Genomic DNA, 26,214 nt, shown 5'->3' on the forward strand with positions numbered 1-26,214 from the left:
TCTGGTAAAAATTCTGCACTTCTTTGATAAACATTTCTGTTATGCCCGGATTTGATTCCTCTAAGTCTGACAATTTTCTTTTTATAATTAAAGAAAGAAATTTTTCTTCAAAACAAGATTTATATAAAAGGATAAAGTCACTCAAAATAAGACTAACTTCCGTAGCTGAAATGTGTTCACCTTCAATCTTTTGAATCATTTTGTGAAAAATAGATGCTTGATTATGTACAAAATACATTAATATCTCAGATATTTTATTATTGAAAAAAATTTCGGCCCTGGCCAGTTGGCTCAGTGGTAGAGCGTTGGCCTGGTGTGCAGGAGTACCAGGTTCGATTCCCGGCCAGGGCACACAGGAGAAGTGCCCATCTGCTTCTCCACCCCTCCCCCTCTCCTTCCTCTCTGTCCCTCTCTTCCCCTCCTGCAGCCAAGGCTCCATTGGAGCAAAGTTGGCCCGGGCGCTGAGGATGGCTCTGTGGCCTCTGCCTCAGGTGCTAGAATGGCTCTGATTGCAGCAGAGCGATGCCCCAGATGGGCAGAGCATCGCCCCCTGGTGGGCATGCCGGGTGGATCCCGGTCGGGCATATGTGGGAGTCTATTCCTAGTATTTTCTTTTGGAGTGATTCTTGTAATTTTACATACACATTATTCACCCCTTTGTGTCTTCACCGATCAAAATATGTATTTGTATTATCAGCCGTTAGTGCAACAACTTTGGATTTCAAATTGTTTTTATTTATTACTCTGAATAGATGGTTTGACAAAATTTCAGAAGTTTCACCCTCTACATTTAAAATTTTTACTTGAATGCCCTTGGTAACATTAAAATATCTTACTATTATTGGATACAATTTAATTTCATTATGATTTGATGCATCAGATAAAATCGTTACAAATGCTGCAGTTTCCAAGTCCTCTGTAAGTATTTTGTCACAGTAATTTTTAAATACTGATTTCAAAATAGCCTCGCATTTTGTCCTGGCACATGAAAATTTTGCATTGTGAAACTTTTTATTTATTTGTACAATCCATACTACGAAAACTTTGTGAATTATGGTATAAAATGCAAATATTCCCTTTATTACAACCAACTGTTTTTCATCTTAAGAATAATTTGAAGTTTTAAAAATCTTGTTACTTTACAACTGGAAGCTGATGCAACTAATGATCGCTTATGTTTGTTGGTGGTCAAGTGTTTCGTTATCACTGCTTTGCCTCCAACTGCAATACAAAATTCTCCGCTGCAAGTATTGATATGAGAAATGGAAATTCCTTTTTCAATTTATCATTGAAATGTCATTTCCTCTTTTTTGATTTTTTCCATTCCTCAAATGAAATTTAAAATTAAAAATAAAATATAGAGCTACACCAGTGGTAGTCAACCTGGTTTCTACCACCCACTAGTGGGTGTTCCAGCTTTCATGGTGGGCTGTAGCGCAGCAACCAAAGTAAAATAAAACGATAGATTTAATTATAGTAAGTTGTTTTATAAAGATTTATTCTGCCAAACAGCAAAAATCTGACATAAAGTACTTGGTAAGTAATTATTATTATATGCTTTAACTTGTTGTAACTGCTTTATAAATTTTATAAAGTAAAGTTACTTCCCTACTTTATAAATCACCATTACTGTGGAACTGGTGGGCAGTTAGAAAATTTTACTACTAACAGAGATACAAAAGTGGGCGGTAGGTATAAAGAAGTTGACTATCCCTGAGCTACACGAATGATGCAAGCCCATTAGGAACTGAAAACGTTACATCATGGTAGGTGAATGTTCTGGAAGCTAAATTAACAAAACTAAATATCAAACAAAACCACTAATTTGGAATGATATTCAGGTGTATTTATCACTTTCTAATTAAACATGTCTGTTTTATGCAACTATTTAATCAAAATGCGTTATTAATAGATATGGTTGCAGCGGTCCCCAAACTTTTTACACAGAGGGCCAGTTCACTGTCCCTCAGACCGCTGGAGGGCCGCCACATACAGTGCTCCTCTCACTGACCACCAATGAAAGAGGTGGCCCTTCCGGAAGTGCGGTAGGGGGCCGGATAAATGGCCTCAGGGGGCTGCATGCGGCCCTCCGGCTGTAGTTTGGGGAACCCTGGTTAGATTTCCACTTTAAAACTCAAATTTTGAGAAAATACTTGTAAATAAAATTATATGTATTTGGAAATTATTAGATAATAAATTAATAAAATGTGAATTGTGCTTACCTATGATTGTATATTCACTGAGAAAGAAATAATTGAGTCTACAATGTCATATGTGCCGTGTCTCGTTTCAGTAAGAAGTACACAAAGCCATTTGCGTGATCTGTATATCACTAGCTCTCTCAAGGTCTCCCGTATGGAGAGCGTGTATCTGATAATTGCGTTTAGCTGCTGTGTACTGATCCTTGACTTAATCCTCATGTCAAATACAAATATGTCACATGACACGGAATGGATCAACTGCATGGACTGAATACGGACATTTACAGATTGGTCTTTCAATATCAAAAAGGAGGATCACACTTAGAAAAAGACTGTCCTCCCTAAAGGAGGATGATTGGTCACCTTAGCTGCCGATCAAGTCTTAGCTTAAGCAGGTTCAGAGGGATAAGTCTGGCGGCTGGACATTATTGTTAGGCTTTAAAGATAAACCACATGACAGGAAATAGCTTATGAATTTGCACAGTGTTTACAAATCACAGGGAGAGAATTTCAGATCTTGAGTCTAGGACTGATGTGACCCCTTCAGGCCTCCCCATGTGCTGCCACGCTCAGGCTAGATTTTCGCCGAAGTTCCCAAAGTTCAGCTTCCATTAGAATCGGGGCCTTAACCCACAGGAAAGCATCTGCTTTTTAGCTTGTGGTGAGGTTGACTTGAAGCACTCCTGACCCCAGGTGTCTAGTGAGAGGCGAAGTTTTGGGGCAGATTTCAGTGTGACTTCTCGCCAAGGAAAACCGTAGCTTTGTTTCCCAGGGGAAGTCGTGAAGTTCTCCACTCCTCCAATGCTTGGTAAGCGCAATGCCCTGGGGCTGCACGACTCCCCTAGCCGGGTCCGCCAGCCACCAACCCCCTCCCCCCACCCCCACATCCCCGCGCGCGCACCAGCCCGGAGCCCACCGAACGCGCCGCCGTGGGAGAAGTAGCGGGCGGGTTCCCGCCGCGCTTCCTCGCCCACTAGCGCCCACTGGCGGGGGGAGGCGCTGCGGGAGCCGTGGGAGCACCGCCTCCTCTTCCTCCAGATCCTCCCGCCTCCTCCCTCTTCTCTTTCCCACTCCAGTTCCCAGTGCCTGGGCGGGGTGAGCGCGTCCGGTTTGCTGAAACCGTTCAGAAATGGCAACTTGCGCGGTGGAGGTGTTCGGGCTCCCGGAGGACGAGGTGCGAGGGCCGCGGGGTTGCGGGCGGGCTTCCCATCGCGCTGCCCCTGGGCCAGACCCCAGGAGGCGGCGGCGGCCCCGGCCGGCTGTCAGCCCCCTCCTTCTCTGCGCGAGCCCGGGGCACGCGCGAGGCGCGGTGGGACTGGGCGGGCGAGCCGGCCCGCGGGCTGGGGGTGAGGCTTGCATCGGGGAGCTACGTTTTCTTTACAGACCTATAGACTCCACACCCCTGTCCTCTCCGGACTGTCGCCTTCTTGTCAGTTTCCGTCAGGAAGTGTTGCGGAGGGAACTAGGTAGCAGCGGCGTGGGTGCGCGCGGGGACGCGCATCACCCGCCAGCCCCTTCTGCGGTCCTGGCCGAGAGTGCGTGAGCTCCGGCCGGCGGGCGAGGGGCCAGCACCCCGGGAGCCTAGCATCCCCGCGGTTGATTAGCCTCTTCTGGCAGAGTCCGGTTGAACTCAACTTTTTGGACTTTGACCTGAAGACTTTCAAGTGACTTGTGATTGGCTGTTTTGGTTTTTGGTTTTGTCTTTTTTATCTGCAAGCCTGTTTAACCCTCTCTGGAGACAGGGATGGGAAGGCAGGCAGATAGATTTTCCTCCTCATATTTAGCCACAGGTGTCAAATGTGGAATGTTAATGCTGTGTTTCACTGGTCTATATATATATATTTTTTTAAATTTTAATAATTTTATTTTTTAATGGGGTGACATCAATAAATCAGGATACAAATATTCAAAGATAACATGTCCAGGTTATCTTGTCGTTCAATTATGTTGCATACCCATCACCCAAAGTCAGATTGTTCTCTGTCACCTTCTATCTAGTTTTCTTTGTGCCCCTCCCCCTCCCCCTCCCCCTTTCCCTCTCCCTCCCCCCCCAACCACCACACTCTTATCAATGTCTCTTAGTCTCACTTTTATGTCCCACCTACATATGGAATAATGCAGTTCCTGGTTTGTTCTGATTTACTTATTTCACTTCGTATAATGTTATCAAGATCCCACCATTTTGCTGTAAATGATCTGATGTCATCATTTCTTATGGCTGAGTAGTATCCATAGAGTATATGTGCCACATCTTCTTTATCCAGTCATCTATTGATGGGCTTTTTGGTTGTTTCCATGTCCTGGCCACTTCCACTGGTCTATATTGATATAAAAAAGATAAAGCAGAAAAAAGTATAAATACGTTAAAGAAATTCTCATAGCTTTTCGAGTTGAAAACTAAGTTCTGTGATTTGAATAGGCAAAGCTGTCTCAGTTAAGTAACTTATGCTGGTTATGCCCTGTGCTTATTACAAAGCCATTTGGACAGGATTGGTCTGTTTTAAATTAAATGTGGCTTACTTATGATTTTGGTTATTGTCTCAAAATGGGAGTGGGTAGGAGATGAAAAGGCTATGTAGTCTGATAGTTTGGGGGGAAAAACATCAAACTTAAGCCCTCTTGTTGGCTGACTAAACTGTCACAGTTATCTGTTTTTAAGATTGGACCCATTGCTTAGGTGTCTTCTAACTATTGTTATAGTGCCTTCTTTTGGTAACTTGGTATCTTTACCGTCTTTTACAAAATGTCTTTTACATTTCTCTCGAAAACTTTTTGTTTATGAACAGTGGGCAACTTGTTGATGCAGGCAGGTTATCTCAGAGTGTTTTGAGAATGATTATGTGAGGTGATTTGGCTTTGATTGCTTAGTGACTGCTACCAGAAGAGAGAGAAGCGAAGGGCTGGTGGACAAATGGTGGCAGCTTGGTTGTTCCCTTGGAAGCAACAGACGCTATGTTATAGAAACAGAAAATATCCAGCTAATGTTCTGTAGAAGAGAGCAGAGGAAAATGATGCAGTGTTGAAACTATGATAAGCTTTCTTACCAGTCAGATTTCCTTGTTTGCTACGATAAGCTGTCCGATGCAGATAACCTCAAGCTGGCATCCAAGCTGGCCTTGGACTTTCTTTCCCTGTTGTTGTTATTGCGTTTGTTGTGATTCAGAGGTGTAGGCCCTAGCAGAGCCAATTGATCATAAACTGAATATTGCCAAAGGTATCATTCACTGTCTGTTCTCTCCCTCTTGGTACAGAATCTGTGTTTTCAGTTATTGGCTTCTCACAGCACCCTTCCGCCCAGATGAGATGAAATGACTTGAGGCAGTTAGTGGGTGGTCATTAAGCAACTAGGGCTCAAGTCCAGAAACTCCACCCTCTGAAATGAGGTTTTCCTGAACTTGCTGAAGGATTTGTACTTCTGGGAAGTTTAACGGCATGGGGCCTATTCTAATTCACAGGATGGGGGACTCATTGTCAGTCCTGTGACTCAAATTTTCTTCCGACTCTCTCTGTACACTTTATCCAGGCTGAGGAGGAGAATGAGACAGGAAGATGAAAGACATGATGGGGAAGTGTCGTCTTCCATTTCTTCCATTGTAATTTAGGTTATTCATTCAACATTTATTAACTCTCTGTTCTGTTTTATGCAGTGTGCTGGCCACAGAGAGAAACAACAGTCTTTGCTTGTTCTTTGAGGAGCTCACAGTCCGGTGGGAAAGAGACAGAAATCTCTTGTTTTATGGTAGAAGTTGCTTGCCACCTCATCACTGTCATTGGTTATTTATTTTCTGCTCCATTACAAAAGTAAAAGAGGGCTTAGAAAAGCCTCCCCATCCCTACTTTTTAAAAAGAAAAACATTGCAGCTGTGTCATTTTCTAGACCTCAGACTAGTCTGGGAATAGGCAGCCCTCTGCTGTTGATTATAAGTAAAGTAGCTTTTTCTGTTACAGCCAAAAAAGAAAGATAATTCTTACTTAAAATTTGAAACTGACACAGGAGAAAGGTGAATAGATATGGGCAGGAGATACAGAATTGTAATCTAACCAGTATGTACAGAATAGCCACTTTGTCATACTGTATGAGCATATTAGTATTGAAGTCTGCTGAAGTTTGGAGCATAATGCTTCTCACTTTTCAGTGAGTTTTAGCTCTCCTTTCACTTGTGCCCTTCAGTAAGAGATGCTCCTGGCTCCACATGCAGAATTTTGCCATTAAAGCAGAACAAACAAAGGAAGTAGTTTAATGTAATTTATACCAACTATGCTCTGACAGTTTTCTGGAAATGAAGTGGAGCCTAACTTCTTGTTTTTTTCTTTTTTGGGTTTTTCTGCTGACAAGCATGTCATGTAGAAATTGAGTTTTTCTGCAAAAGTGTTCCAGTATCTGGGAACACATGTTTTGCGGGTATTGATAGGAAGCTGCAAGTAGAGGTGGTGGTGGCAGTGGCTTCCTGATGTCTCCATTGGGTATGTTCTTAAAGTCAACAGGTCTGTGGGTGGCCCCTTATTTCCTACTTTTCTGACTGGAGCAGGGTGGCAGTTTCCTGGGTGGGCCCATACTGAGGCATTTGCAGGGCCTCTGGAGGCCCAGACTACCGCCTGCCCCTCCAGCTCTTCCAGTGATTTTGTAAACACCTAATTCCCTGTGTTAACTCCTTTCTTCCTCACACACAGAGCAATTTCTATTTTCTATACCTGAAACCTGACTGAAACATGGACAAGGAGGAAAGAAAAAAAAAGAGGAAGGAATTGAGAGACACCACTGCACAATTTTCACATGTAGAAGAATGGGTGCTTTGATGGAGTCAGCCACCACAATGCTTAAACAACAGGCTAATTAACAAGTGTATATTCTGGCCCTGGCTGGTTGGTTCAGTGGTAGAGCATCGGCCTGGCGTGCAGGAGTCCCGGGTTCAATTTCCAGCCAGGGCACACAGGAGAAGTGCCCATCTGCTTCTCCACCCCCCCTTCCTTCCTCTGTGTCTCTCTTTCCCTCTTCTCGCAGGCGCAGGTCTATATATATTTTATATATATATAAAAGAAGTGTATATCCTGATATCTCTAGACCCACTAATGCTGAGCAGTGCAGACTCTGCCTACACTGGCATTGTACTGAGCCTGGGAATAAATTTCCCAATGCTGGCCCTGGCCAGTTGGCTCAGCGGTAGAGCGTCGGCCTGGCATGCGGGGGACCCTGGTTCGATTCCTGGCCAGGGTACATAGGAGAAGCGCCCATTTGCTTCTCCACACCCCCCCCCTCCTTCCTCTGTGTCTCTCTTTCCCTCCCGCAGCCAAGGCTCCATTGGAGCAAAGATGGCCCGGGCGCTGGGGATGGCTCCTTGGCCTCTGCCCCAGGCGCTAGAGTGGCTCTGGTCGTGGCAGAGCGACGCCCCGGAGGGGCAGAGCATCATCCCTGGTGGGCGTGCTGGGTGGATTCCGGTCGGGCGCATGCGGGAGTCTGTCTGACTGTCTCTCCCCGTTTCCAGCTTCAGAAAAATACAAAAAAAAAAAAATTTCCAATGCTTTATTAATTGCACACAAAGAAGGAAAAGCACAATTTAAGCAGCGGCTATGTCCGTATTTAGTCCAGTCTTTCCTGTGTTGTTTATGCCATTACTGCTTTTTTGCAATCCTTTCATTCCAGTATCATTCTAAAGTATTTTTCATGGCTTTCCATGGGATCAGAGAAGTACATAAATACAGTTTATTTGTAATCATTTGCTCTTTCGATATTTTAAACCAACAGAAAGTTTGGAAGTACAGTATGAAGAATTCCAAATCCTCATTCAAATTCTTCAGCTGCTAACAATTGCTTCACAACTGTTTTCTGCCATTTTCATTGATCCTTTTCTGAACTATGTGAGAGCAAGCTGCAGACACAATGCCCCATCACCTCTAAATACTCTAGAATGCATTTTCCTAAAAAAGAATGCTTTCCTACATAACAGCCATCCACCCTCTGACCAGGAAATCAGCATTGACACTCTGCTATGCAATCCACAGATCCCATTCAGTCTTTCTGTCTTTGACAAGTGTTCAAATAATTTCTCTTTTTCCTTTCTGATCCAAGATCCCATTTAGAAGCATATGGTGCCTGTATTTGTCATGTACTTGCAATCTCTCATCTGTGTGAGTTCCTTGGTCTTCCTTAGCCTTGATAGTTTTAAGGAGTACAGCCTGTACAACCTGTAGGATGTTCCCCAACTTGGGTCTGTTGACTGTTTTCTCATAACCATGTGAAGGTCTTACTTTTTTGGCAAGAATCACAGAGATGATACTATGTTCTTCATGTGTTACATCAAGGGGTAATGATATTGACTTGTCCCATCACTGTGGATGATAACCTTGATCACTTGGTCACTTTGGTGTCCTCCAGGTTTCTTTTTTGTAATGTCACCGTTTCCCCCTTTGTAATTGGCTAATACTTTGTGGGAACATATTCAGAGATTTTGCCAGAATCCTCATTCACCATATCTCCATTTACCAGTTTTAGCATCTATTGATGACTTCCACTAGAATCAAACACCACTATTTTTTTTTTATTTCCATCTTTATTTATGCCATGTAAGTAGATCTTTCCCTTTTTCTTCACCTGTTTATTTATTGGTTTATTTATATCAGCATGTACTTGTAGAATCCTACCTTATTTATTGGTTTATAATTAATTACTAGCATTAAATATTTTGTTGCTCAAATTACCCAGGTTTGGCCGGTGGAAGCCCTTTCGAGGAGGTTCCTAGGTCACTGTGACCAGTCTCCGTCATTCTTGGAACACTTCGTTTCTTTCTGGCAGAAGATGTTCCAGGCTCCTGTATTTTGCCTCTCCTTGTGCTATCTGAAATCAATCATTTCTCTAGGAACTCTGATTCCATTTAGTAGCAATCTTTTTTAGAAACCAAGATCTGGGTGCTCAGTATGCTTTTTCTTTTGCTGCTGCATGTCATTGCTCTTCAGTCATGTCAGAAAACCAAGCTGAGAAATGTATATGTGTGTGTACTGCACACATATAAGTGCACACATAAATTTATAGTTAGTTCTACATCAGTGCATATACAGATATTTAGAAATCATCAATTCACATCAACTTTTACAATTCAAATCTAATATCTCAGGATTTTTTCTAGCCATAAGTACCTTCCCTTACAGTGAAAATTCTTTCATTATCATCATTATATTTACTTATGTGCTCAATCCATTTACTTATGCTTTTGGTTTAACTAATTTTCTCACTGTGCAGGTACCTCCTCTGTCACTCGTGCACCCCACTTTTAGCTCCAGTAGGAATACTGCTATTGCATTTCTATGCCACGGCCTCCTCCTCCCTGTGTCCCACTGAGCATCTCTGTGTGGCACCTTCCTCGCCCCCTAAGTGCCCCATGCCCGTGAGTGAGCATGTGAACCATACACCTCCGTGAAACTATCCCCGGCCCCCAAACTGTGTCTCAGGTAGGCCTGCTAGTGACGTCTCTGCACCAGGAAGAGAAGATGAGGAAGACTGTGAGTGCACGCACACACGCACACGCGCGCGCACACACACACAAACATGAGCACACACGCACACAGAGTTAGCTATTAGCAATTTATATATCACATAGGAATAGAATCTTGAAGGCATCTTATAAATAAATTATTTAGGGTAAGCAGAGACATAGAAAATGGAATTTGACTAGGTTAGAATTCTGGCTCTTGTGGAGTCATCTGGCATAGGTATTTGACATCCTTCAGAGCAGGATATTTAAATTAGTTGATTCTCCTATCCACTAGCTATGTCTGGTATTGGGAATGTTCTACAGTACCTGGAGACGTGTAAGACTGCTAATTTAAATTGCAAAACCCACTGTTCTACTGAGTTCTGTGGCAATGAGCATTACTGGCCTTTCTCTCCTGATAACTTCTATTTTGTTCGGCTTCCTTGCCAAACCTATCACAGTTATAAGAGGATAAATGAATGGAGAGGATAAGAGAAGTCGGGAGGTATATACGGCAAGGAGAAAAAACACAGCACAAGCAAATGGAAAAAAAAGTTGTTTTTTTAAGTGAGAGAAAGAATGGAGATAGTGAGACAGACTCCCACATGTGCCCCGACTGGGATCCACCCAGCAACCCCTGTCTGAGGCCAATGCTCAAATCACCCGAGCTATCCTCAACATCTGAGGCTGATCATTGGACCAGGTGAGCTATCCTCAGCACCTGGGCTGACACTGGACCAACTGAGCTATCCTCAGCACCTGGGCTGACACTTGGACCAACTGAGCTATCCTCAGTGCCCCGGGCTGACACTTGGACCAATTGGACCAATCGAACCACTGGCTGTGACAGGGGAAGAAGGAGAGAGGGGGAGAGGGAGGGGAAGGGAAGCAGATGATCACTTCTCATGTGTGCCCTGCCTAGGAATCGAACCTAGGATTTCTGCACACCAGGCCAATGCTTTATCCACTGAGCCAACTGGCCAGGGCTGAAAAAAGGCTGAAAAAAAGACTTTTCTCAAAGTCTTGAGGACTAAATATGTGTGCAGTCCAATGTTATAACCTCATGGCCTGACCCATATGTCTGGCTTCTACCAATATGAGACATGTTGGGGCAATGAAGAGAGTAATGTGAACAATCATGTCAGTATGTAAAGATGCTTTAATATAAATATTCTCCTTCAGGGTAAAAGACTCAACCTCAATATAATCACTGCCTTTAATCAAATACCTGCTGTACGCCAGGTTCCAGGACATGTGTTCTCATACTTCAGCTGTAAATATCCAACAGTCTTGCAAAGATAGATAGTGTTATCCCCACCTTACAGGTAGAGAATCTGCGATCATGATTTGCTCAGAGACTCACTTATGGTAGGAAGTAGATCGGGGACTGAAACCCGATTTCTAGTACCAAAGACTGTCTTTTTACTGTGCTGCTGTAAGTAACAGCCCAAATAAAAAGAATTGAGGAGAAGAGATTCTTTTTTAAATTTAATTAAATTAATTAATTTATTTTTTTACAGAGGCAGAGATAGACAGGGACAGACAGACAGGAACAGAGAGAGATGAGAAGCATCAATCATTAGTTTTTCGTTGCGCGTTGCGACTTCTTAGTTCACTGATTGCTTTCTCATATGTGCCTTGACTGCGGGCCTTCAGCAGACCGAGTAACCCCTTGCTGGAACCAGCGACCTTGGGTCCAAGCTGGTGAGCTTTTGCTCAAACCAGATGAGCCTGTGCTCAAGCTGGCGACCTCGGGGTCTCGAACCTGGGTCCTCTGTATCCCAGTCCGATGCTCTATCCACTGCGCCACCACCTGGTCAGGCAAGAGATTCTTTCTTAGGAAGATTATGAGTGGAACATGAGCAAAATTAGTTGTGATTGTTTATGTTCTTCCACATCTTGTCTTTTTTTTTTTTTTTTTGTCGTTATAGCTAAAATTTTAGGTGGACCTCTGAAGTAACTGAATTTCGTATTTGCCTAACAAATGCTTGTTGAACATTTATTGTGACTAAGGCATTTGGGTCAAGTCATGAGATTATAATTATGAATGGCAGACTTTGCTAGACACTAAACATATAATCAGACATATGTTTTATAAATGTTATGAAAAAAAAGGAGTGTAAGATGAACGTATATAACAGAAAAAATAAACTAATCTTGTATGGTATGGAGGAGGGAAGAGAATGAAGAAAGCCTGAGACAGTCACCTTTAAACTGACACTGAGTATGAATAGGAAGGAGCCAGGTGAACAGGGGAGAAAATCTTTCCAAGTAAATAGAACTGTGCACATAGAGCAAGAGGGACGGGATTTGGAGATGATTCCGGAGAGGGGAGGAGAGAAGAGTCCTATCAAGGCATGAGGCCATTCACTAAGGATTTTAAGTTGGATCCCAAGTGGAATAGAAACTTGCTACATGTTTACACGGGCATACATGCATGTCATCATCATTAACGTGTTTTTTTTTTTAACTATTTTTTTAAATTTTTTTTAAATTTTATTTATTCATTTTAGAGAGGAGAGAGAAGGGAGAGAGAGAGACAGAGAAGGAGAGAGAGAGACAGAGAGAGAAGGTGGGGAGGAGCTGGAAGCATCAACTCCCATATGTGCCTTGACCAGGCAAGCCCAGGGTTTCGAACCCGCGACCTCAGCATTTCCAGGTCGATGCTTTATCCACTGCGCCACCACAGGTCAGGCCAACGTTGTTTTTTAAAATACCGTCTGTCCATGTATTTAATGTTCTTTGCTTGTTATTCCTTCTTTTCTTCTTTCATCTCTAGCTTTCCACCTGGGATCACTTTTCTATGCCTGAAGTGCATCCTCTAGAATTTCTTTTTTTTTTTTTTTTAATTTTAATAATTTTATTTTTTTAATGGGGTGACATCAATAAATCAGGATACATATATTCAAAGATAACAAGTCCAGGCTATCTTTAGAATTTCTTTTAGTGAGTGTTTGCTGGTAAACTTTCTCAGTTTTTGTTTTTGTCTGAAAATGTTAGAAAATGCTTTCTTTCTTTTTTTAGGGAGAGGTGGGGAAGGAGTAAAAATTACAAATAGTGAGATGCATAGATCTTAAATGGACAGTTTATGTACAATACTTTTCAGTATGTGTAACTAACAACCCAGTTAAGGAATAGAATGTTTCCGTCAGTGCAGAGTGTTTCCTTGGGCTCTTCTAGATAACTCCCCCTATTTACTCTCCATAGGCAACTTTTTATCACTGTGGATTAGTTTGTCCTGTTCTGAAACTCATATAAATGGAACTCTTTTGTGTCTGGCTTCTTTTGTTTAATGTTTTTCAAAGTCATCCATGTAGTTGTTTGTATCGTTAGTTCATTCTTTTCATTGTTGAGTCGTATTCTAAGTGAATATACAGATGTTTATCCACTCTCATTTTGATGGACACTTCAACTATTTCAAGCTTTTGGCTGTTATGAATAAACTTACTGTGAAATGTAGGTTATCAGCTTGATGTATATTTTATGCATAAATAAATATCCAGAGTGAGGCAAAAGTAAGTTTACAGTTGTGAGTATGCAAAACTGAGTTTATTCTTGTATTATTTCCCATACAAAGAACTGTAAGCCTACTTTTGCCCCACCCTGTATATGCCGCTGTCGCTTTTAAAAGTAATGTGAAGATGTAAAGATGAGCTGTTATTCTTTGGAAGTTATGTCATACTGACTGAATAAATGAAATGACAGTTTTCTAAATGGGGAATCCTCCTGCAACTGCATTAACTACAGTACTTTCCTTACCCTCATGCTCTTCTTGCACTGTGGTTCTCCACTCTACTGTCCATCAGAGTCACCTGGAGAGTTTGTTAAAAGACGAAAGATTTATGCGATATGAAGAGAAACAAGAGTATGAGAGTTTGTTAAAACAGGCTCAGAATGTCTGATTCACTCTATGCAGGGCATGAACATTTGTGAACCTACCACTAGTTCAGGGAGTACTTTGAGAACCATGGCTCTCTTATAAATCTAAGGATTCTGAACATTCTGGTTTATTGTGGTTATTACCGCTAAAACTCCTCAGGAGCTTTGACCATGCATAGGAAGTCTATAGCAATAATACACTTTGCCCTTACTAAGTGGATTCTGATTTTATGTGTTTTTCAAGAAAGGTAATCTAGCATTTATAGTTTTATGTAACTTTTCAAGTAAATTTACACACCAGAAGAAGAAAACTAAATCCATGGGTTCCCATATTTACTTTGGAAAATATGGTCACCATAAATAGAAAATATAGCATATGTTGCAAAAAAAAAAAAAAAAAAAAAAAGGTAAAAAGAACACACATCCTGTTCTCCTACTATAGCAATTTTTTTGTTAAATATTCAGTGTTTATATTAATGCACTATGTAAATACAATTGTATTCATATCTGAAGTATTGAACCACATTAATAGTTATTTATTGTATATTTTTGCTTCAGTTGTCTGTACACTTATCACAAGTGAAATTGCTGACAAGATTTTAAAACCACTCAATGTAGTAAAAAATGTATATATAGACATGTAGATATACATCTCACGAATGCTGTTCCTTTCTTTTTCCTCATTCTTATTGGCGGCAGCTTCTTGCTATGTTGCTGTCTGTCTGGAATGCTTGCACCCACACCTGCTGAACCACAGTCACCTGCGGGCTTCCATGTACCATCATTGTGAGAATTCTCCTGATCTTTCTGTGTTGGATCCACTGTTTGCTTGATCTGTTTTCTTTTTCTTTTCTGGTTCCCTCATTTGCTGAAACGGATCCTCTGTGCAAGTTGGCAGGTCCTACTGACTGGAGTATTTCACAGTAGGGTTTTTTGACACACCCTTTTAGAGTGGGACTCTTGCACATAAGTATTTACAGTGTCTGGTTTTTTCCCCACCTTGGACCATTCAGTTTGCTCAGAGAGAAGTTTTCCAATTCTCTGTTTGGTGAGTATAGGTCTGACAGCCACTCTTCCTGGCTCACTGTTTGTGCAAAGTTGTTCTTGATTTCCATAAGATGCCTTATTCCTACTTTCAGCAACTTCAGAAAAATCAAGCCTGACCTGTGGTGGCGCAGTAGATAAAGAATCAACCTGGAATACCGAGGTCACCAATTCAAAACCCTGGGCTTGCCTGGTCAAGGCACATATGGAAGTTGGTGATTCCTGCTCCTCCTCTCCTCCTCTCTCTCTCTCTTTCTCTCTCTCTGTCTCTCTGTCTTCCTCTTCTCTCAAAAAAAAGAATAAATAAAAATATTTTTAAAATAACAAAAAGAAAAATCAAGAATTTGTCATCCCCTACTGTGTGCCAAGTAGTCTTCTGGGTTCTGTAGAGAATACAAAGATAACAAAGAGCTAAGCTTCTTAAGCTTCAAAATCTCACAGTTTTAATAGTGGAGAAAGACACAGTTATTGCCTCAGATGCAAGTAGGTAGTATATGATGCTATATAAATAAGTACATAGATAGATAGATAGATAGATAGATAGATAGATAGATAGATGCTATATAAATGACCCTCTAACAAGAAGGGGAGATTCATGTCAAGGCTTTTAGGAAAGATAGCATTTGGACTTTAACGAAAGGACAGAACTTTTTTGTTTATTAAGTGAGAGAACGGGAGGTGGAGAGACAGACACCCAGCAAGCCCTCTATGGGGTGATTCTCTGCCCATCTGGAGCTGTTACTCCACTGCTCCACAACCAAGCTATATTTAGTGCCTTTGGCAGAGGCCAGGATTCATCCTCAGCCCAGGGCCAGCTCTCTGGAACCAATTGAGCCATGGCTGTGGGAGGTGGGGAGAGGGAGAGAGAAGGAGGAAGGGGAAGGGGAGAAGCAGATGGTTGCCTCTCCAGTGTGCCCTGACCGGGAATCTAACCTGGGACATCCATATGCCAGGCTGGTGCTCTGCCACTGAACCAACTGGCCAGGGCTGGGACAGAACATTTTTTAAAAATAATTTTTAAATTTATAAAAAGTTTAAAAAGTAAAACAAAACCCCTCATCATCTCATTATTTTAATAGCTGCTTTCATTATTGCATATTCCCTTCTAATTTTTATCCATCTGCATAGATGTTTTTAAAGTTATCACAGAATAGATTACATTTTGATTCTTGATTTTTTTCCAATTAGCATTATCACTATTTTCTGTCTATTAAATAATATTATTAATGATTACATTTTAATGATTTCAAAGGAACCTGCTCAGATGACATGAGACTTTAACAATGAAGGGGTTGGGGTTGGGAAAGACTATCCCAGGCAGAAGGAAGACAGTTTGTATAAAAACACAGAGGTAAGTATACCCAGGATAGATCTTTATTTTAAAAAGTAGACTGGTGAGTATGGGTAGAGTAACAGAAGGATAGGAGAAGGATGAAGAGAAGAACAAAGTCTCCCAAGACCTTGGAGGTAGAAAGACCTAAGCTCTGCATTTCCTCTTACTGTTCTTTTTTTTTTTTTTTTTTTTTTTTGAGGGGTGTGCGGGGGTTGAGGGGTATTACGGAGTAGTAAATACCTGTTTTTATGAATTGTGGAGAAAATCTCAGCCCTAGAAAGCTACTTTTACTTACTGAAGCTGTCTGTATAGATAACATGAACATTTTGTTTCTCCTGTCACTGAGAAAAGCCATATGTGTTTGCCTACAATTTGCAACTTTTCTCACTTTCAGAAATCAATACTGCTCTCTTATGAGAAGGGAAGATTCCAGCTTTAGTGAAGAGCGTGATTGTGACCTGTTTAAAGATAACATCCTCATTTTGATTAAGGAAAAGACATGTGATTTTTGCTTTTTTTTTTTTTGGCTTATTTGAACACCTAGATTTCTGTTAATAGTACTTTTAGTATCTTGGTTCTAAAATTACTGAGCAGTCTCTATCACAGCTTTCACACTCTTTTCCTTCATTTTCAAAAATGAGGTGAGATAAGATCTCTGCTTATGGGTGTGATCGAAGAGACCAGTTTGGACAATTTTCTAGCATAAATTTACAAAATGAAACTGAATGAATACAAATATCAAAATAAATAGCATTTCTTATTTAATCTTATAAAGGATCTTAAATCAGTAGAATCTCACATCAATAACCACAGCATCTAATATAACTAGTTCTGATTTTTGTGGTGGGAAATGCAAGGAGAAAGTTGAAAAGTTAAATGTGTCTGTTACTGTAAGTAATTTATCATTTCCTGGAATTTTTTTTTCTTTTTTCTTTTTCTTTTTTTTTTGTATTTTTCTGAAGCTGGAAACGGGAGAGACAGTAAGACAAACTCCCGCATGTGCCCGACCTGGATCCACCCAGCACGCCCACCAGGGGGCGATGCTCTGCCCCTCCGGGGCGTCGCTCTGCCACGACCAGAGCCACTCTAGCGCCTGGGGCAGAGGCCAAGGAGCCATCCCCAGCGCCCGGGCCATCTTTGCTCCAATGGAGCCTTGGCTGCGGGAGGGGAAGATAGAGACAGAGAGGAAGGAGGGGGGCGGGGGGTGGAGAAGCAGATGGGCGCTTCTCCTATGTGCCCTGGCCGGGAATCAAACCTGGATCCCCCGCATGCCAGGCCGATGCTCTACCGCTGAGCCAACTGGCCAGGGCCTGGAATTGTTTTTAGTTTATGCTTGTTACATTTTTTCCTCAGGAGACTTCGGGGGGATGGTTTCAGTAGAGGCTCCACAAATATGAATTAATTTTCTTAGAGGGGTACAATGATCTCTTTCCACAAGTTCATATACAAAATATAAACACTTGTCTTTACTTAGAAAAGCTAAGATTATCAAATAATGTGCATTATTTGCCAATGGCACTTTTTAAATGCATTCAAAATTATTTAATATTAATTTCAGGTGTATAGGATAGTGGTTAGAGAGTCATCTACTTTACATCGTTCCCCTGATGTCTTAGGTATTCATACATAGTTATTAGAATATTGTTAACTAATCTGATGGCATTTTTGATTACATTTTACCACTGGGAAAAATTTGTATTATTACGTGATCACAGAAAATATTGCTGATTTTCAGAATTCAATCTTGAAATTAGTACATTGGTTAATAAAGTATGGCTGCTTCCCGGTCAACTGGTACAGTGAGAATATGGTTGTTGTGGCCCAGAGACTACGTTAATGGGTCTATTTATTCAGTGACTTTCCAGGAAAAAAAGGCAATCTGCACATCTCTTCAGATATTTTTGAATCAACCCCCACAGAAAGCAAACTTCAGTTTACATGTCTTCTTCTTTAGTTTTCAGTTCTCTTTATTTCTAATACCTGAAGACTTCCCTTCTTTCTTGTGAGATCAGCTATGTATATAGTTTTAATTGGTGATCAAGGAAGTTGTAGTTTATCTAGCATCTCTAGTTGAGGATTTTTGTGCTAACTGAATATCATCTGAGTTTTGGAGCTAGTAGAATATTTCAATTATATTTTTTTTTCAGTGAAATCTTCAGGAATAAAGGTGGTTATAATTATTTAAAAATGGAAGAAGATTGAAATAAATACTCTATATTTTCTCCCACCAAGACCTCTCCTAAGGGGAATATAACTATTTAAGGTGGGATTATTTTAGAAAGAGTCAGATTGCTATCTATTGGGTGACATTTCATTTTTTTTAATCTTATAAATGCTACTATGAATACTGTTGCACTGATGTTTTTGAATACATTAATTAGAGTTTAGGGGATATATTTAAAGGTGGAATTCCTGGGTTATTGATTTAGAACTTTAGTAGATATTGCCAAATATCCCTTTAAAATGATCCTTCAGTTTACACTTTCACCAACAATGTATTAAAGTTCTCTCGGATGGCTGGTGAGATTGAGGCTCTTGACATGTGTTTATTGGCCATTCTCTGTGACTTCTTGTATTGTGTATTTTCCTTTCCACTTACTGGTTTTTAGAAATTATTTCTATATTCTGGATAATCATCACTTGTCTGTGGTACATAGTTTAGATACGGTCACCCTGTCTTTCCCTTTGACTTTTCATTTTGCTCCCATGGCATTTTTTTCTCATACAAAAGATATATATAATTTTAATGTAAAATCTAACAACTTGTCCCCTTAGAGTTTGTAGTTTTAAAAATTCTTTTCCGGCCCTGGCCGGTTGGCTCAGCGGTAGAGCGTCGGCCTAGCGTGTGGAGGACCCGGGTTCGATTCCCGGCCAGGGCACACAGGAGAAGCGCCCATTTGCTTCTCCACTCCTCTGCCGCGCTTTCCTCTCTGTCTCTCTCTTCCCCTCCCGCAGCCGAGGCTCCATTGGAGCAAAGATGGCCCGGGCGCTGGGGATGGCTCTGTGGCCTCTGCCCCAGGCGCTGGAGTGGCTCTGGTCCCAACATGGCGATGCCCAGGATGGGCAGAGCATCGCCCCCTGGTGGGCAGAGCCTCGCCCCTGGTGGGCGTGCCGGGTGGATCCCGGTCGGGCGCATGCGGGAGTCTGTCTGACTGTCTCTCCCTATTTCCAGCTTCAGAAAAATGAAAAAAAAAAAAAAATTCTTTTCCATCCCCAAAAGTCATAGAAATATTCTTAAATTTCTTGGAAAATTTTTAAAGCTTTTTTTTTCACTTTTCGACTTTAATGAATCTGGAATTTATTTTTATATACAGTATAAGATAGTGATTGAATGTCACTATTTACTTCTTTACTCATTTTTACTTTTCCCTATGAAATTCAGAATTGTTTGTCAAGAGCCATGAAAAAATCCAAAGGGAAGAGTTGAAATTGAATTTAATTTATAAATTACTTCAGAGGAAACAGATAATATTAATTATTTCCCTTTAGGAAAATAGTAAATTTTTAAATTTGTCTTATGTTCTCCAATAATTTTAAAAATAATTTTATCCGTAGAGTTTTAAAATATTTTAATTAGCTTTATTTCTATGTGTTTAACTGTTTTTGCTTACTTGGTAATTTTTTTAAATATGCATTCTGTCTTATAGTAGTTTCTTACCTTTTAATTTTGAAAAATTTCATATCTAAAGGACAGTATAATGTACACCTATATACCCATCAAATTGGTAACATTGTGCTTATTCCCTTTGTTTACATACACAAATACACACACTCACAACTTTTTGTTGGCTGAGCCATTTGAGTAAGTTGCAGGCTTATTACAATTTATTCCTAAATATTTAATATGTATATCTTGAAACTAAGACATAATAGTATTATGATACCCAAGACAATTAATATTTGATATATTATGGCAGCAATATATTATAGTTTTATTTAGTATTTGATCTATATGAATCTAGTTTTATAATTACCATCCTAAGTAGTTATTAAAAATAATTATGAACTCTTGATTTGTGTTATTGTATATATAGCAACAATACTAAATTAATATTAGTTTTAATAACTTTGCTAGAGATTTTCTTGGAAGCAAGATAAATTCTTTTTTTAAAACTAATTGCATTTTTGTTCTATTTATTTATTTATTTATTTTTTAAATTTTTATGTATTTATTTATTTATTTTTACAGAGCCAGAGAGTGAGTCAGAGAGAGGGATAGACAGGGACAGACAGACAGGAACGGAGAGAGATGAGAAGCATCAATCATTAGTTTTTCATTGCGCGTTGCAACACCTTAGTTGTTCATTGATTGCTTTCTCATATGTGCCTTGACCGCGGGCCTTCAGCAGACCGAGTAACCCCTTGTTGGACCCAGCGACCTTGGGTTCAAGCTGGTAGACTTTTGCTCAAACCAGTTGAGCCTACACTCAAGTTGGCGACCTCAGGGTCTCGAACCTGGGTCCTCTGCATCCCAGTCCGATGCTCTATTCACTGCTCCACCACCTGGACAGGCTATTTATTTATTTTTTAAAAATCTTTATTGTATTGATTTTAGCAAGAGAGAGAAGAAGGGAGAGAGGGAGAGACAGTAACATCTATCTGCTCCTGTATGTGCCCTGACCAGGGTTCAAACTGGCAACCTCTGCACTTCAGGCCAGTGCTCTAGCCAGCTAAGCTATCCAGCCAGGGCGCAATGATAAATTTTTAATGTAATAATTTAACTCTAGTTTTTCTGGCTTTGCTTTGTGGATAATCAAATCATCCACAAATAACATAGTTTTCATTTTTTCTTATATAGCTTTTAATCAAATTCTTGAAAAAGATTTATCCAATTAATTTATTAACATGATTACCATGTTTGATATATGTTTTAGATAAGTTATAAAGTACATAAAAATAAAATATACATTTTGTATTTTAGGAAAATGTTCGAACTGTGAGGGTGAAAGTTATAGCTGGAATAGGCCTTGCCAAGAAGGATATCTTGGGAGCTAGGTAAGTATGTAAGTGTATTAATTTGGGTTGTAATTTTAATATTTGCACTTGTTAGCTAATATTTTCTAAACTTTAGTTAGATAAAACATTGAATAATATATATTATTATTAAGTTGGTGTTGAAGGTAGAATAATAAGATTTACAATTGGTGGTTTATTAAATTCCTTGATGTCTAAATTACTGAATTTGTAAAATTAAACAAACAAATGTACAACTCATAAGATACATTTATGAGTTCTACTTCTGGGCATTGATAAAATTCTAACAGACTAATTCTTTAGCAGATAACAACAATAAACTCTGAACATAACGCCAAAAGCAGCAACCTGAAGGCAATGGAGAGTGAACAGAGCAGGCAAAGTCTAGTGGGGTCCTCGGGGAGAGGTGGGAATAAGTTCCCAATTTTATGAGTTAGTTTGAGGCCAAGTGGGGTTAACACCTGGAAAAATTGTAGTCTTCATGGCCTGGGAAACCAGACTTAATCTGAAAAAAAAAAAAAAAAAAAAAGGCATGGCAATAGAAGGGATTTTGGAAGGAAAAGAACTAGAGAAGATGGCCCCAAACTTGTCAACTGACATCTTGCTGACCCTGAATGACACATACGTAGTAGATTCAAAGCAATTCAGCTAAAGACAAAAGATAGGAATAGAGATCAGACTTCCTGCCCAAGAAACAAGGTGGTTCTTTTCCAAATAAGATGATTGATTGCATGATAAAATAAAACCACCAAATACCCATCAGAGAAAAATTACAGAATCTTTCTCACTTGTTATGTCCTGGTTATAATCCAAAATAATATGATCTAGGAAAATGAAACATATTCTTAGTAGAGAAAAGAAAACATACCAAAAATAAATTTAAAAGATTGGAAATCTCAGGAACGAAAGAAACAATACAAAGTGAAAATTTTAGAACAGAAACATACGATATTTGAAATTAAGATTCTTGGGTGGAATCAACCACAGAATGGAGATGAAGGGAATTTATGATAGATGAATAGAAAATACACGGTGGGCAAATGTAGGTTTACAGTTGTGAGTACACAAAACACGGCTTATTCTTGTATTATTATTTATAATTATTGTATTCTGAATTATGTGCTTCATGTACTCACAACTGTAACCCTACTTTGCCCCACCCTGTATTTCCCAATTAGAGAATGAGAGAGCAAATACTGAAAATTTAAAAAATGAACAGAGTTTCAGGGACCTGTTAGATAATATCAAACAGCCTAACATACAAGACATTAGAAATAGAGGAGAGAGGGCCTGGGCCACGTGAGTCAGAGGATAGAGCATTGTCCCAGCATACCAAGGTCATGGGTTCAATCCTGGTTACGATACATATGATGAGAAGCCACCAATGAATGCACAACTAAGTCAAACAACAAATTGATGGTTCTCTCTCGCTCTTTCTCTTCCCTTCTCCCACCCACCCTCCCACCTTCTTTCTCTCTTGCCCCTCTCTGTTCTCTCTGTGTGTCCATTCCCCTATCTTTTCTCTCTTTCTCAAATCAACAGAAAATTTTTTTAAAAAAGAGAGGAGAGAGAAAGAATGAGACAAAACATTTTTTTGAAGAAATAATGGCCAATTTTTTCCAAATTTGATGAAAGATACAAATATATCAAAACTACCAAGCAGGATAAACACTAAGAAGAACATGTTGAGGCAAATAGTAGTCAAACTATTGAAAGCCACATATAAATAAAAATCCTGACAAAAGAGAAGAAGAAGACATATTATATAAATGGGAATTGCAATCTAGCTAAGGACTGACTTTTCACAGGAAACTATGGAGGCCAGAAGAAAATAGAACAATAGAATAACAAGCATCAAACCCAGGATTCTATTGTCAGTGAAAATATCTTTTGGAATGATGACAAAATAACATTTTCAGATAAAAGAAAACTATGAGACTGTCTTTGGTATTATAAGAAAAACTAAAGGAAATTCTTACAGCTAAAAAGAATAGGTCACACATGGAAACTCAGATCCTCAGAAAGGAATAAATTATCAGAAATGGTAGATATCTGGGAGTAATCAGACTTTTTTGTTGTTTTCATCATAACTTAAAAAAAAATAAAACAGGCCTGTTAAAATCACAATGTAAACAATTTATATATTATATGTAGATAGCATATATATAACAGTTGTAGCATAAAGGACAGGGGTAAGTGGGGGTTATGGATCCATTTATCAAAGTGGTACAAATTTAAGTGTAAGTGGAATAAAAAATTGACTGTACATTGTAATACTTAGATAAACTACTAAAAGTACTGTTAAGAATTATAGGCAGCAGACATTTTAAAATGAAACTCCTAGAAAAGAAACCCAATTAAACAAAAAGCCAGAATAAGAAAAACAGGGGAGGAGGAAGAATAGAGAACAAATAAACTGGTAGGCATAAATCAAATCATATCAATAATTACATTAAACATTAATGGGGTGCAGCGCCCAGGCGGTGGCAAACAGACACTGAGCCGCCCAGTGCAGCCGAGCAGAGCGGGAGCCGGATTGGGGCCGGAGGGGCCAAGATCCCCTGTAAACTGAAGAAAGAGAAGGAGCACCTCAAAGTTATCAAAAGCACAGCCACGTCCAGGAGCTTGGGCAAAAACGGCGGAGGAGGCCGTGCTGAGGAGGCCCAACCACAGCCCCAGTCTCAGCCACCGCCATCCAGCAAGCGTCCCACCACCAGCGTGCCACCCTTATGCGCTCAGCACAGGCAGGGTGGCCCCAGGTTGTCAGGAAGGAGGCAACCTCCTGTGGCTTCTGTCTCGGCCAGACTGGAACCGGGAGTTGCAGAACCATCCGGCCCCAAAAGATTTGCCGACCCAGGAGCAGTAGAAGCCCTTTCTCCAGAGGCATCCCTAGCACAGTATCCTCTTTGACTTTATGTTGGACCCACTCAGTGCCCTCAAACTCAAGGAGGTGAAGCAAGCAGGACTCGATGAAATGGTGGAGTGTATGTACCATCCATCGCTGTCACTGAGGCCGTTTACCCTGTGGCTGCCACCATGTTTTCAGGGAATTTCTCCTGAATACTGACAACTTCATCGAATCCCATGGGGCGAGTCTGTCCCAGAGGAAGATGAACCCTCTCTGGAAGAAGCCCACTGCCCACATCTCCAGCTTGTGTATGAATTTTTCTTATGTATCCTTGAGTCTCCCGATTTCCAGCCAAATATAGCAGAGAAGTACACTGAGCAGAGAAGTTTGTCCTTGCTCTCCTGGACCTGTTTGAGCGGGACTTCTTCAAGACCATCTTGCATTGAATCTGTGGCAAGCTTCTAGGGCTCTGGACTTCTATCTGTAGGCAGACCAACCACATGTTCTCGGGTTCATCGGTGGGACAGGACCTCTGTGAGATGTTGCTGAGCTCCTGCAGATCCCAGGCAGCAGCATCAATGCCTTTGCCCCAACCCCTTAAGTAAGAGCACAAGGTGTTCCTTATACACGCCCTGCTTCCCCTTCACAAGGCCAAGTCCCTGAGTGTCACCACCCTCAGCTGGCATACCATGTGGTATGATTCTTGGAGAAGGAGAGCAGTCTCACTGAGCCAGTGAGTGTGGGACTGAAGTTCTGACTGAAGACCTAGAGCCCCAAGGAGGTGATGTTCCTGAGTGAGCTAGGAGATTCTGGTTGTCATTGAACCAGAGCTCAGCAGAGCGATGAAACTACTCTTTTATCAGCCTTGCCAAGTGTGCCTCCAGCCCCCCTTTGCAGGTGGCAGAGCTCCGTTACTGGAACAATGAGTACATCGTGAGCCTGATAAGCGACAGTGCAGCCGGAGCCTCCCCAGCGTGCTCCCTGCACTCTGCAGGAACTCCGAGAGCCTCTGGAACAAGACAGTGCACAGACTGACTTGAGTGGAGATGAATCAGAAGCTTTCTGAGGACTGCGCACGACAATACAAGGCAGGGAGACAGAAGGGCCAGTTCTGAACGAAGAAGGAAAAAGAAGAGATGCAGCAAAAGGTTGAGGAGCTGGCCCGACTTAATCCCAGTATTCCACATTCTGAGCTCCACCACCACTGCCTCCTGTGTACTCAGTGGAGACGGACACCCCCATGGCAGAGGACATCCAACTTCTGAAGGGGACAGTGGAGATGGAGGCCATGCAAATGCTAAAGGACATCAAGAGGGAGAAGGTGCTTCTTCAGAGGAAGTCAGAGCTACCCCAAGATGTGGCCATTAAGGAACTGGAGACTCACAAGCGGGTGGAAGAGTTCTTAACTCCAGCCAGGAGGTTCTCGGACACTCGCCTTCCCTCCACAGGGCCACCACCCAGTCAGCCCTGGGACGTTGCCCTTGCCCTCCACCTTCCGCTTCCCACTGGCTGACTTGGGGAAAGGCCAGCGTCTCTAGCTACTCTGGGGAGGGTGATGCAGTACTTGAAGCAGGGACACCGACAGAGTAGTCTCTCTTCTCTTCAAACTGTGCTGGTGCCTCCTTGTGGCTAGTACAGACAGGCTGAGCACTGAGATGCTTACTGCTCAGACAGCTGGGTATGCCGCCCCCTTCCTATTCAGCGTATTCAGACTTCTATTACTTTTCTTTGTCATACATTACTAGAACAGCCAGTACAGTGTTGAATTGAGTATAAGAGCAGATAACCTTGTCTTATCCTTGAGTTTAAGTAGAAAGTTTTCAGGACTGTCACCAGTGAGTTGATGTTAACTCCAGGTTTTTCACAGATAACCTTAATCAGGATTACAACATTCACATCTGTCCCTAGTTTACTAATAGTTTCTATCATGAATAGGTTTTAAATTTTGTCAGATGCTTCTACTGCTTTTATTGAATTGATTGTCTTTTTCTTTTATTCTGTTAATATGGTGAACTATACTGATTAATTTTCAAATGTTAAGTCAATCTTGCATTTTATTCTTAGCTTCCTGAGCATTTTTTATCACATATAGTTTTAGATTTTGTCAAATGCACCTTCTACACCTATTAAAATGATCACGTGTTTTTTTCTATATAAATATAATGAATTAAATTGATTTTTTTTAATGTTGAGCAAATCTTGCAGTCCTAGGAAAACTTCTACCTGGTCATATATTGTTATACACTGTTCAACATAGGGCTATTCAAGTTTTCTATTTCTTCTGTGATTAATTTTAAGTGAGAAGAGGGGAGATAGTGAGACAGACTCTTGCATGTACCCTGATCAGGATCTGCCCGGAACCCCATCTTGGGCCAATGCTCTAATCAACTGAGCTATTATTAGCACCTGAGGCTGATATGCTTGGACCAACTGAGCCATCCCCAGCACTTGGGGCTGATGCTTGAACCA

General features: G+C 40.9%; 1 protein-coding gene and 1 pseudogene across 5 annotated transcripts in view; both read left to right on the top strand.

The window, feature by feature from the left end:
• Positions 1–2,475: 2,475 nt before the first annotated feature.
• Positions 2,476–26,214, top strand: part of NEDD4 (NEDD4 E3 ubiquitin protein ligase) — a 141,105-nt gene continuing 117,366 nt past the window's right edge. The window contains exons 1-3 of one of the 5 annotated variants that reach the window (XM_066276189.1): positions 2,476–3,009; positions 3,278–3,375; positions 20,845–20,918. In XM_066276189.1, the coding sequence (XP_066132286.1) occupies positions 3,331–3,375; positions 20,845–20,918 (119 nt within the window). In that variant the 5' untranslated portion in view covers positions 2,476–3,009; positions 3,278–3,330. Of the gene's footprint in view, positions 3,010–3,192; positions 3,376–20,844; positions 20,919–26,214 lie in introns of those variants that run through there. The other 4 variants (XM_066276190.1, XM_066276188.1, XM_066276193.1 and 1 more) reach the window with 4 other exon arrangements.
• LOC136333899 (serine/threonine-protein phosphatase 2A 56 kDa regulatory subunit delta isoform pseudogene) lies at positions 21,255–25,258 on the top strand (annotated as a pseudogene).

Source organism: Saccopteryx bilineata, chromosome 4, assembly GCF_036850765.1.
Source record: "Saccopteryx bilineata isolate mSacBil1 chromosome 4, mSacBil1_pri_phased_curated, whole genome shotgun sequence".
Lineage (NCBI taxonomy): Eukaryota > Metazoa > Chordata > Mammalia > Chiroptera > Emballonuridae > Saccopteryx > Saccopteryx bilineata.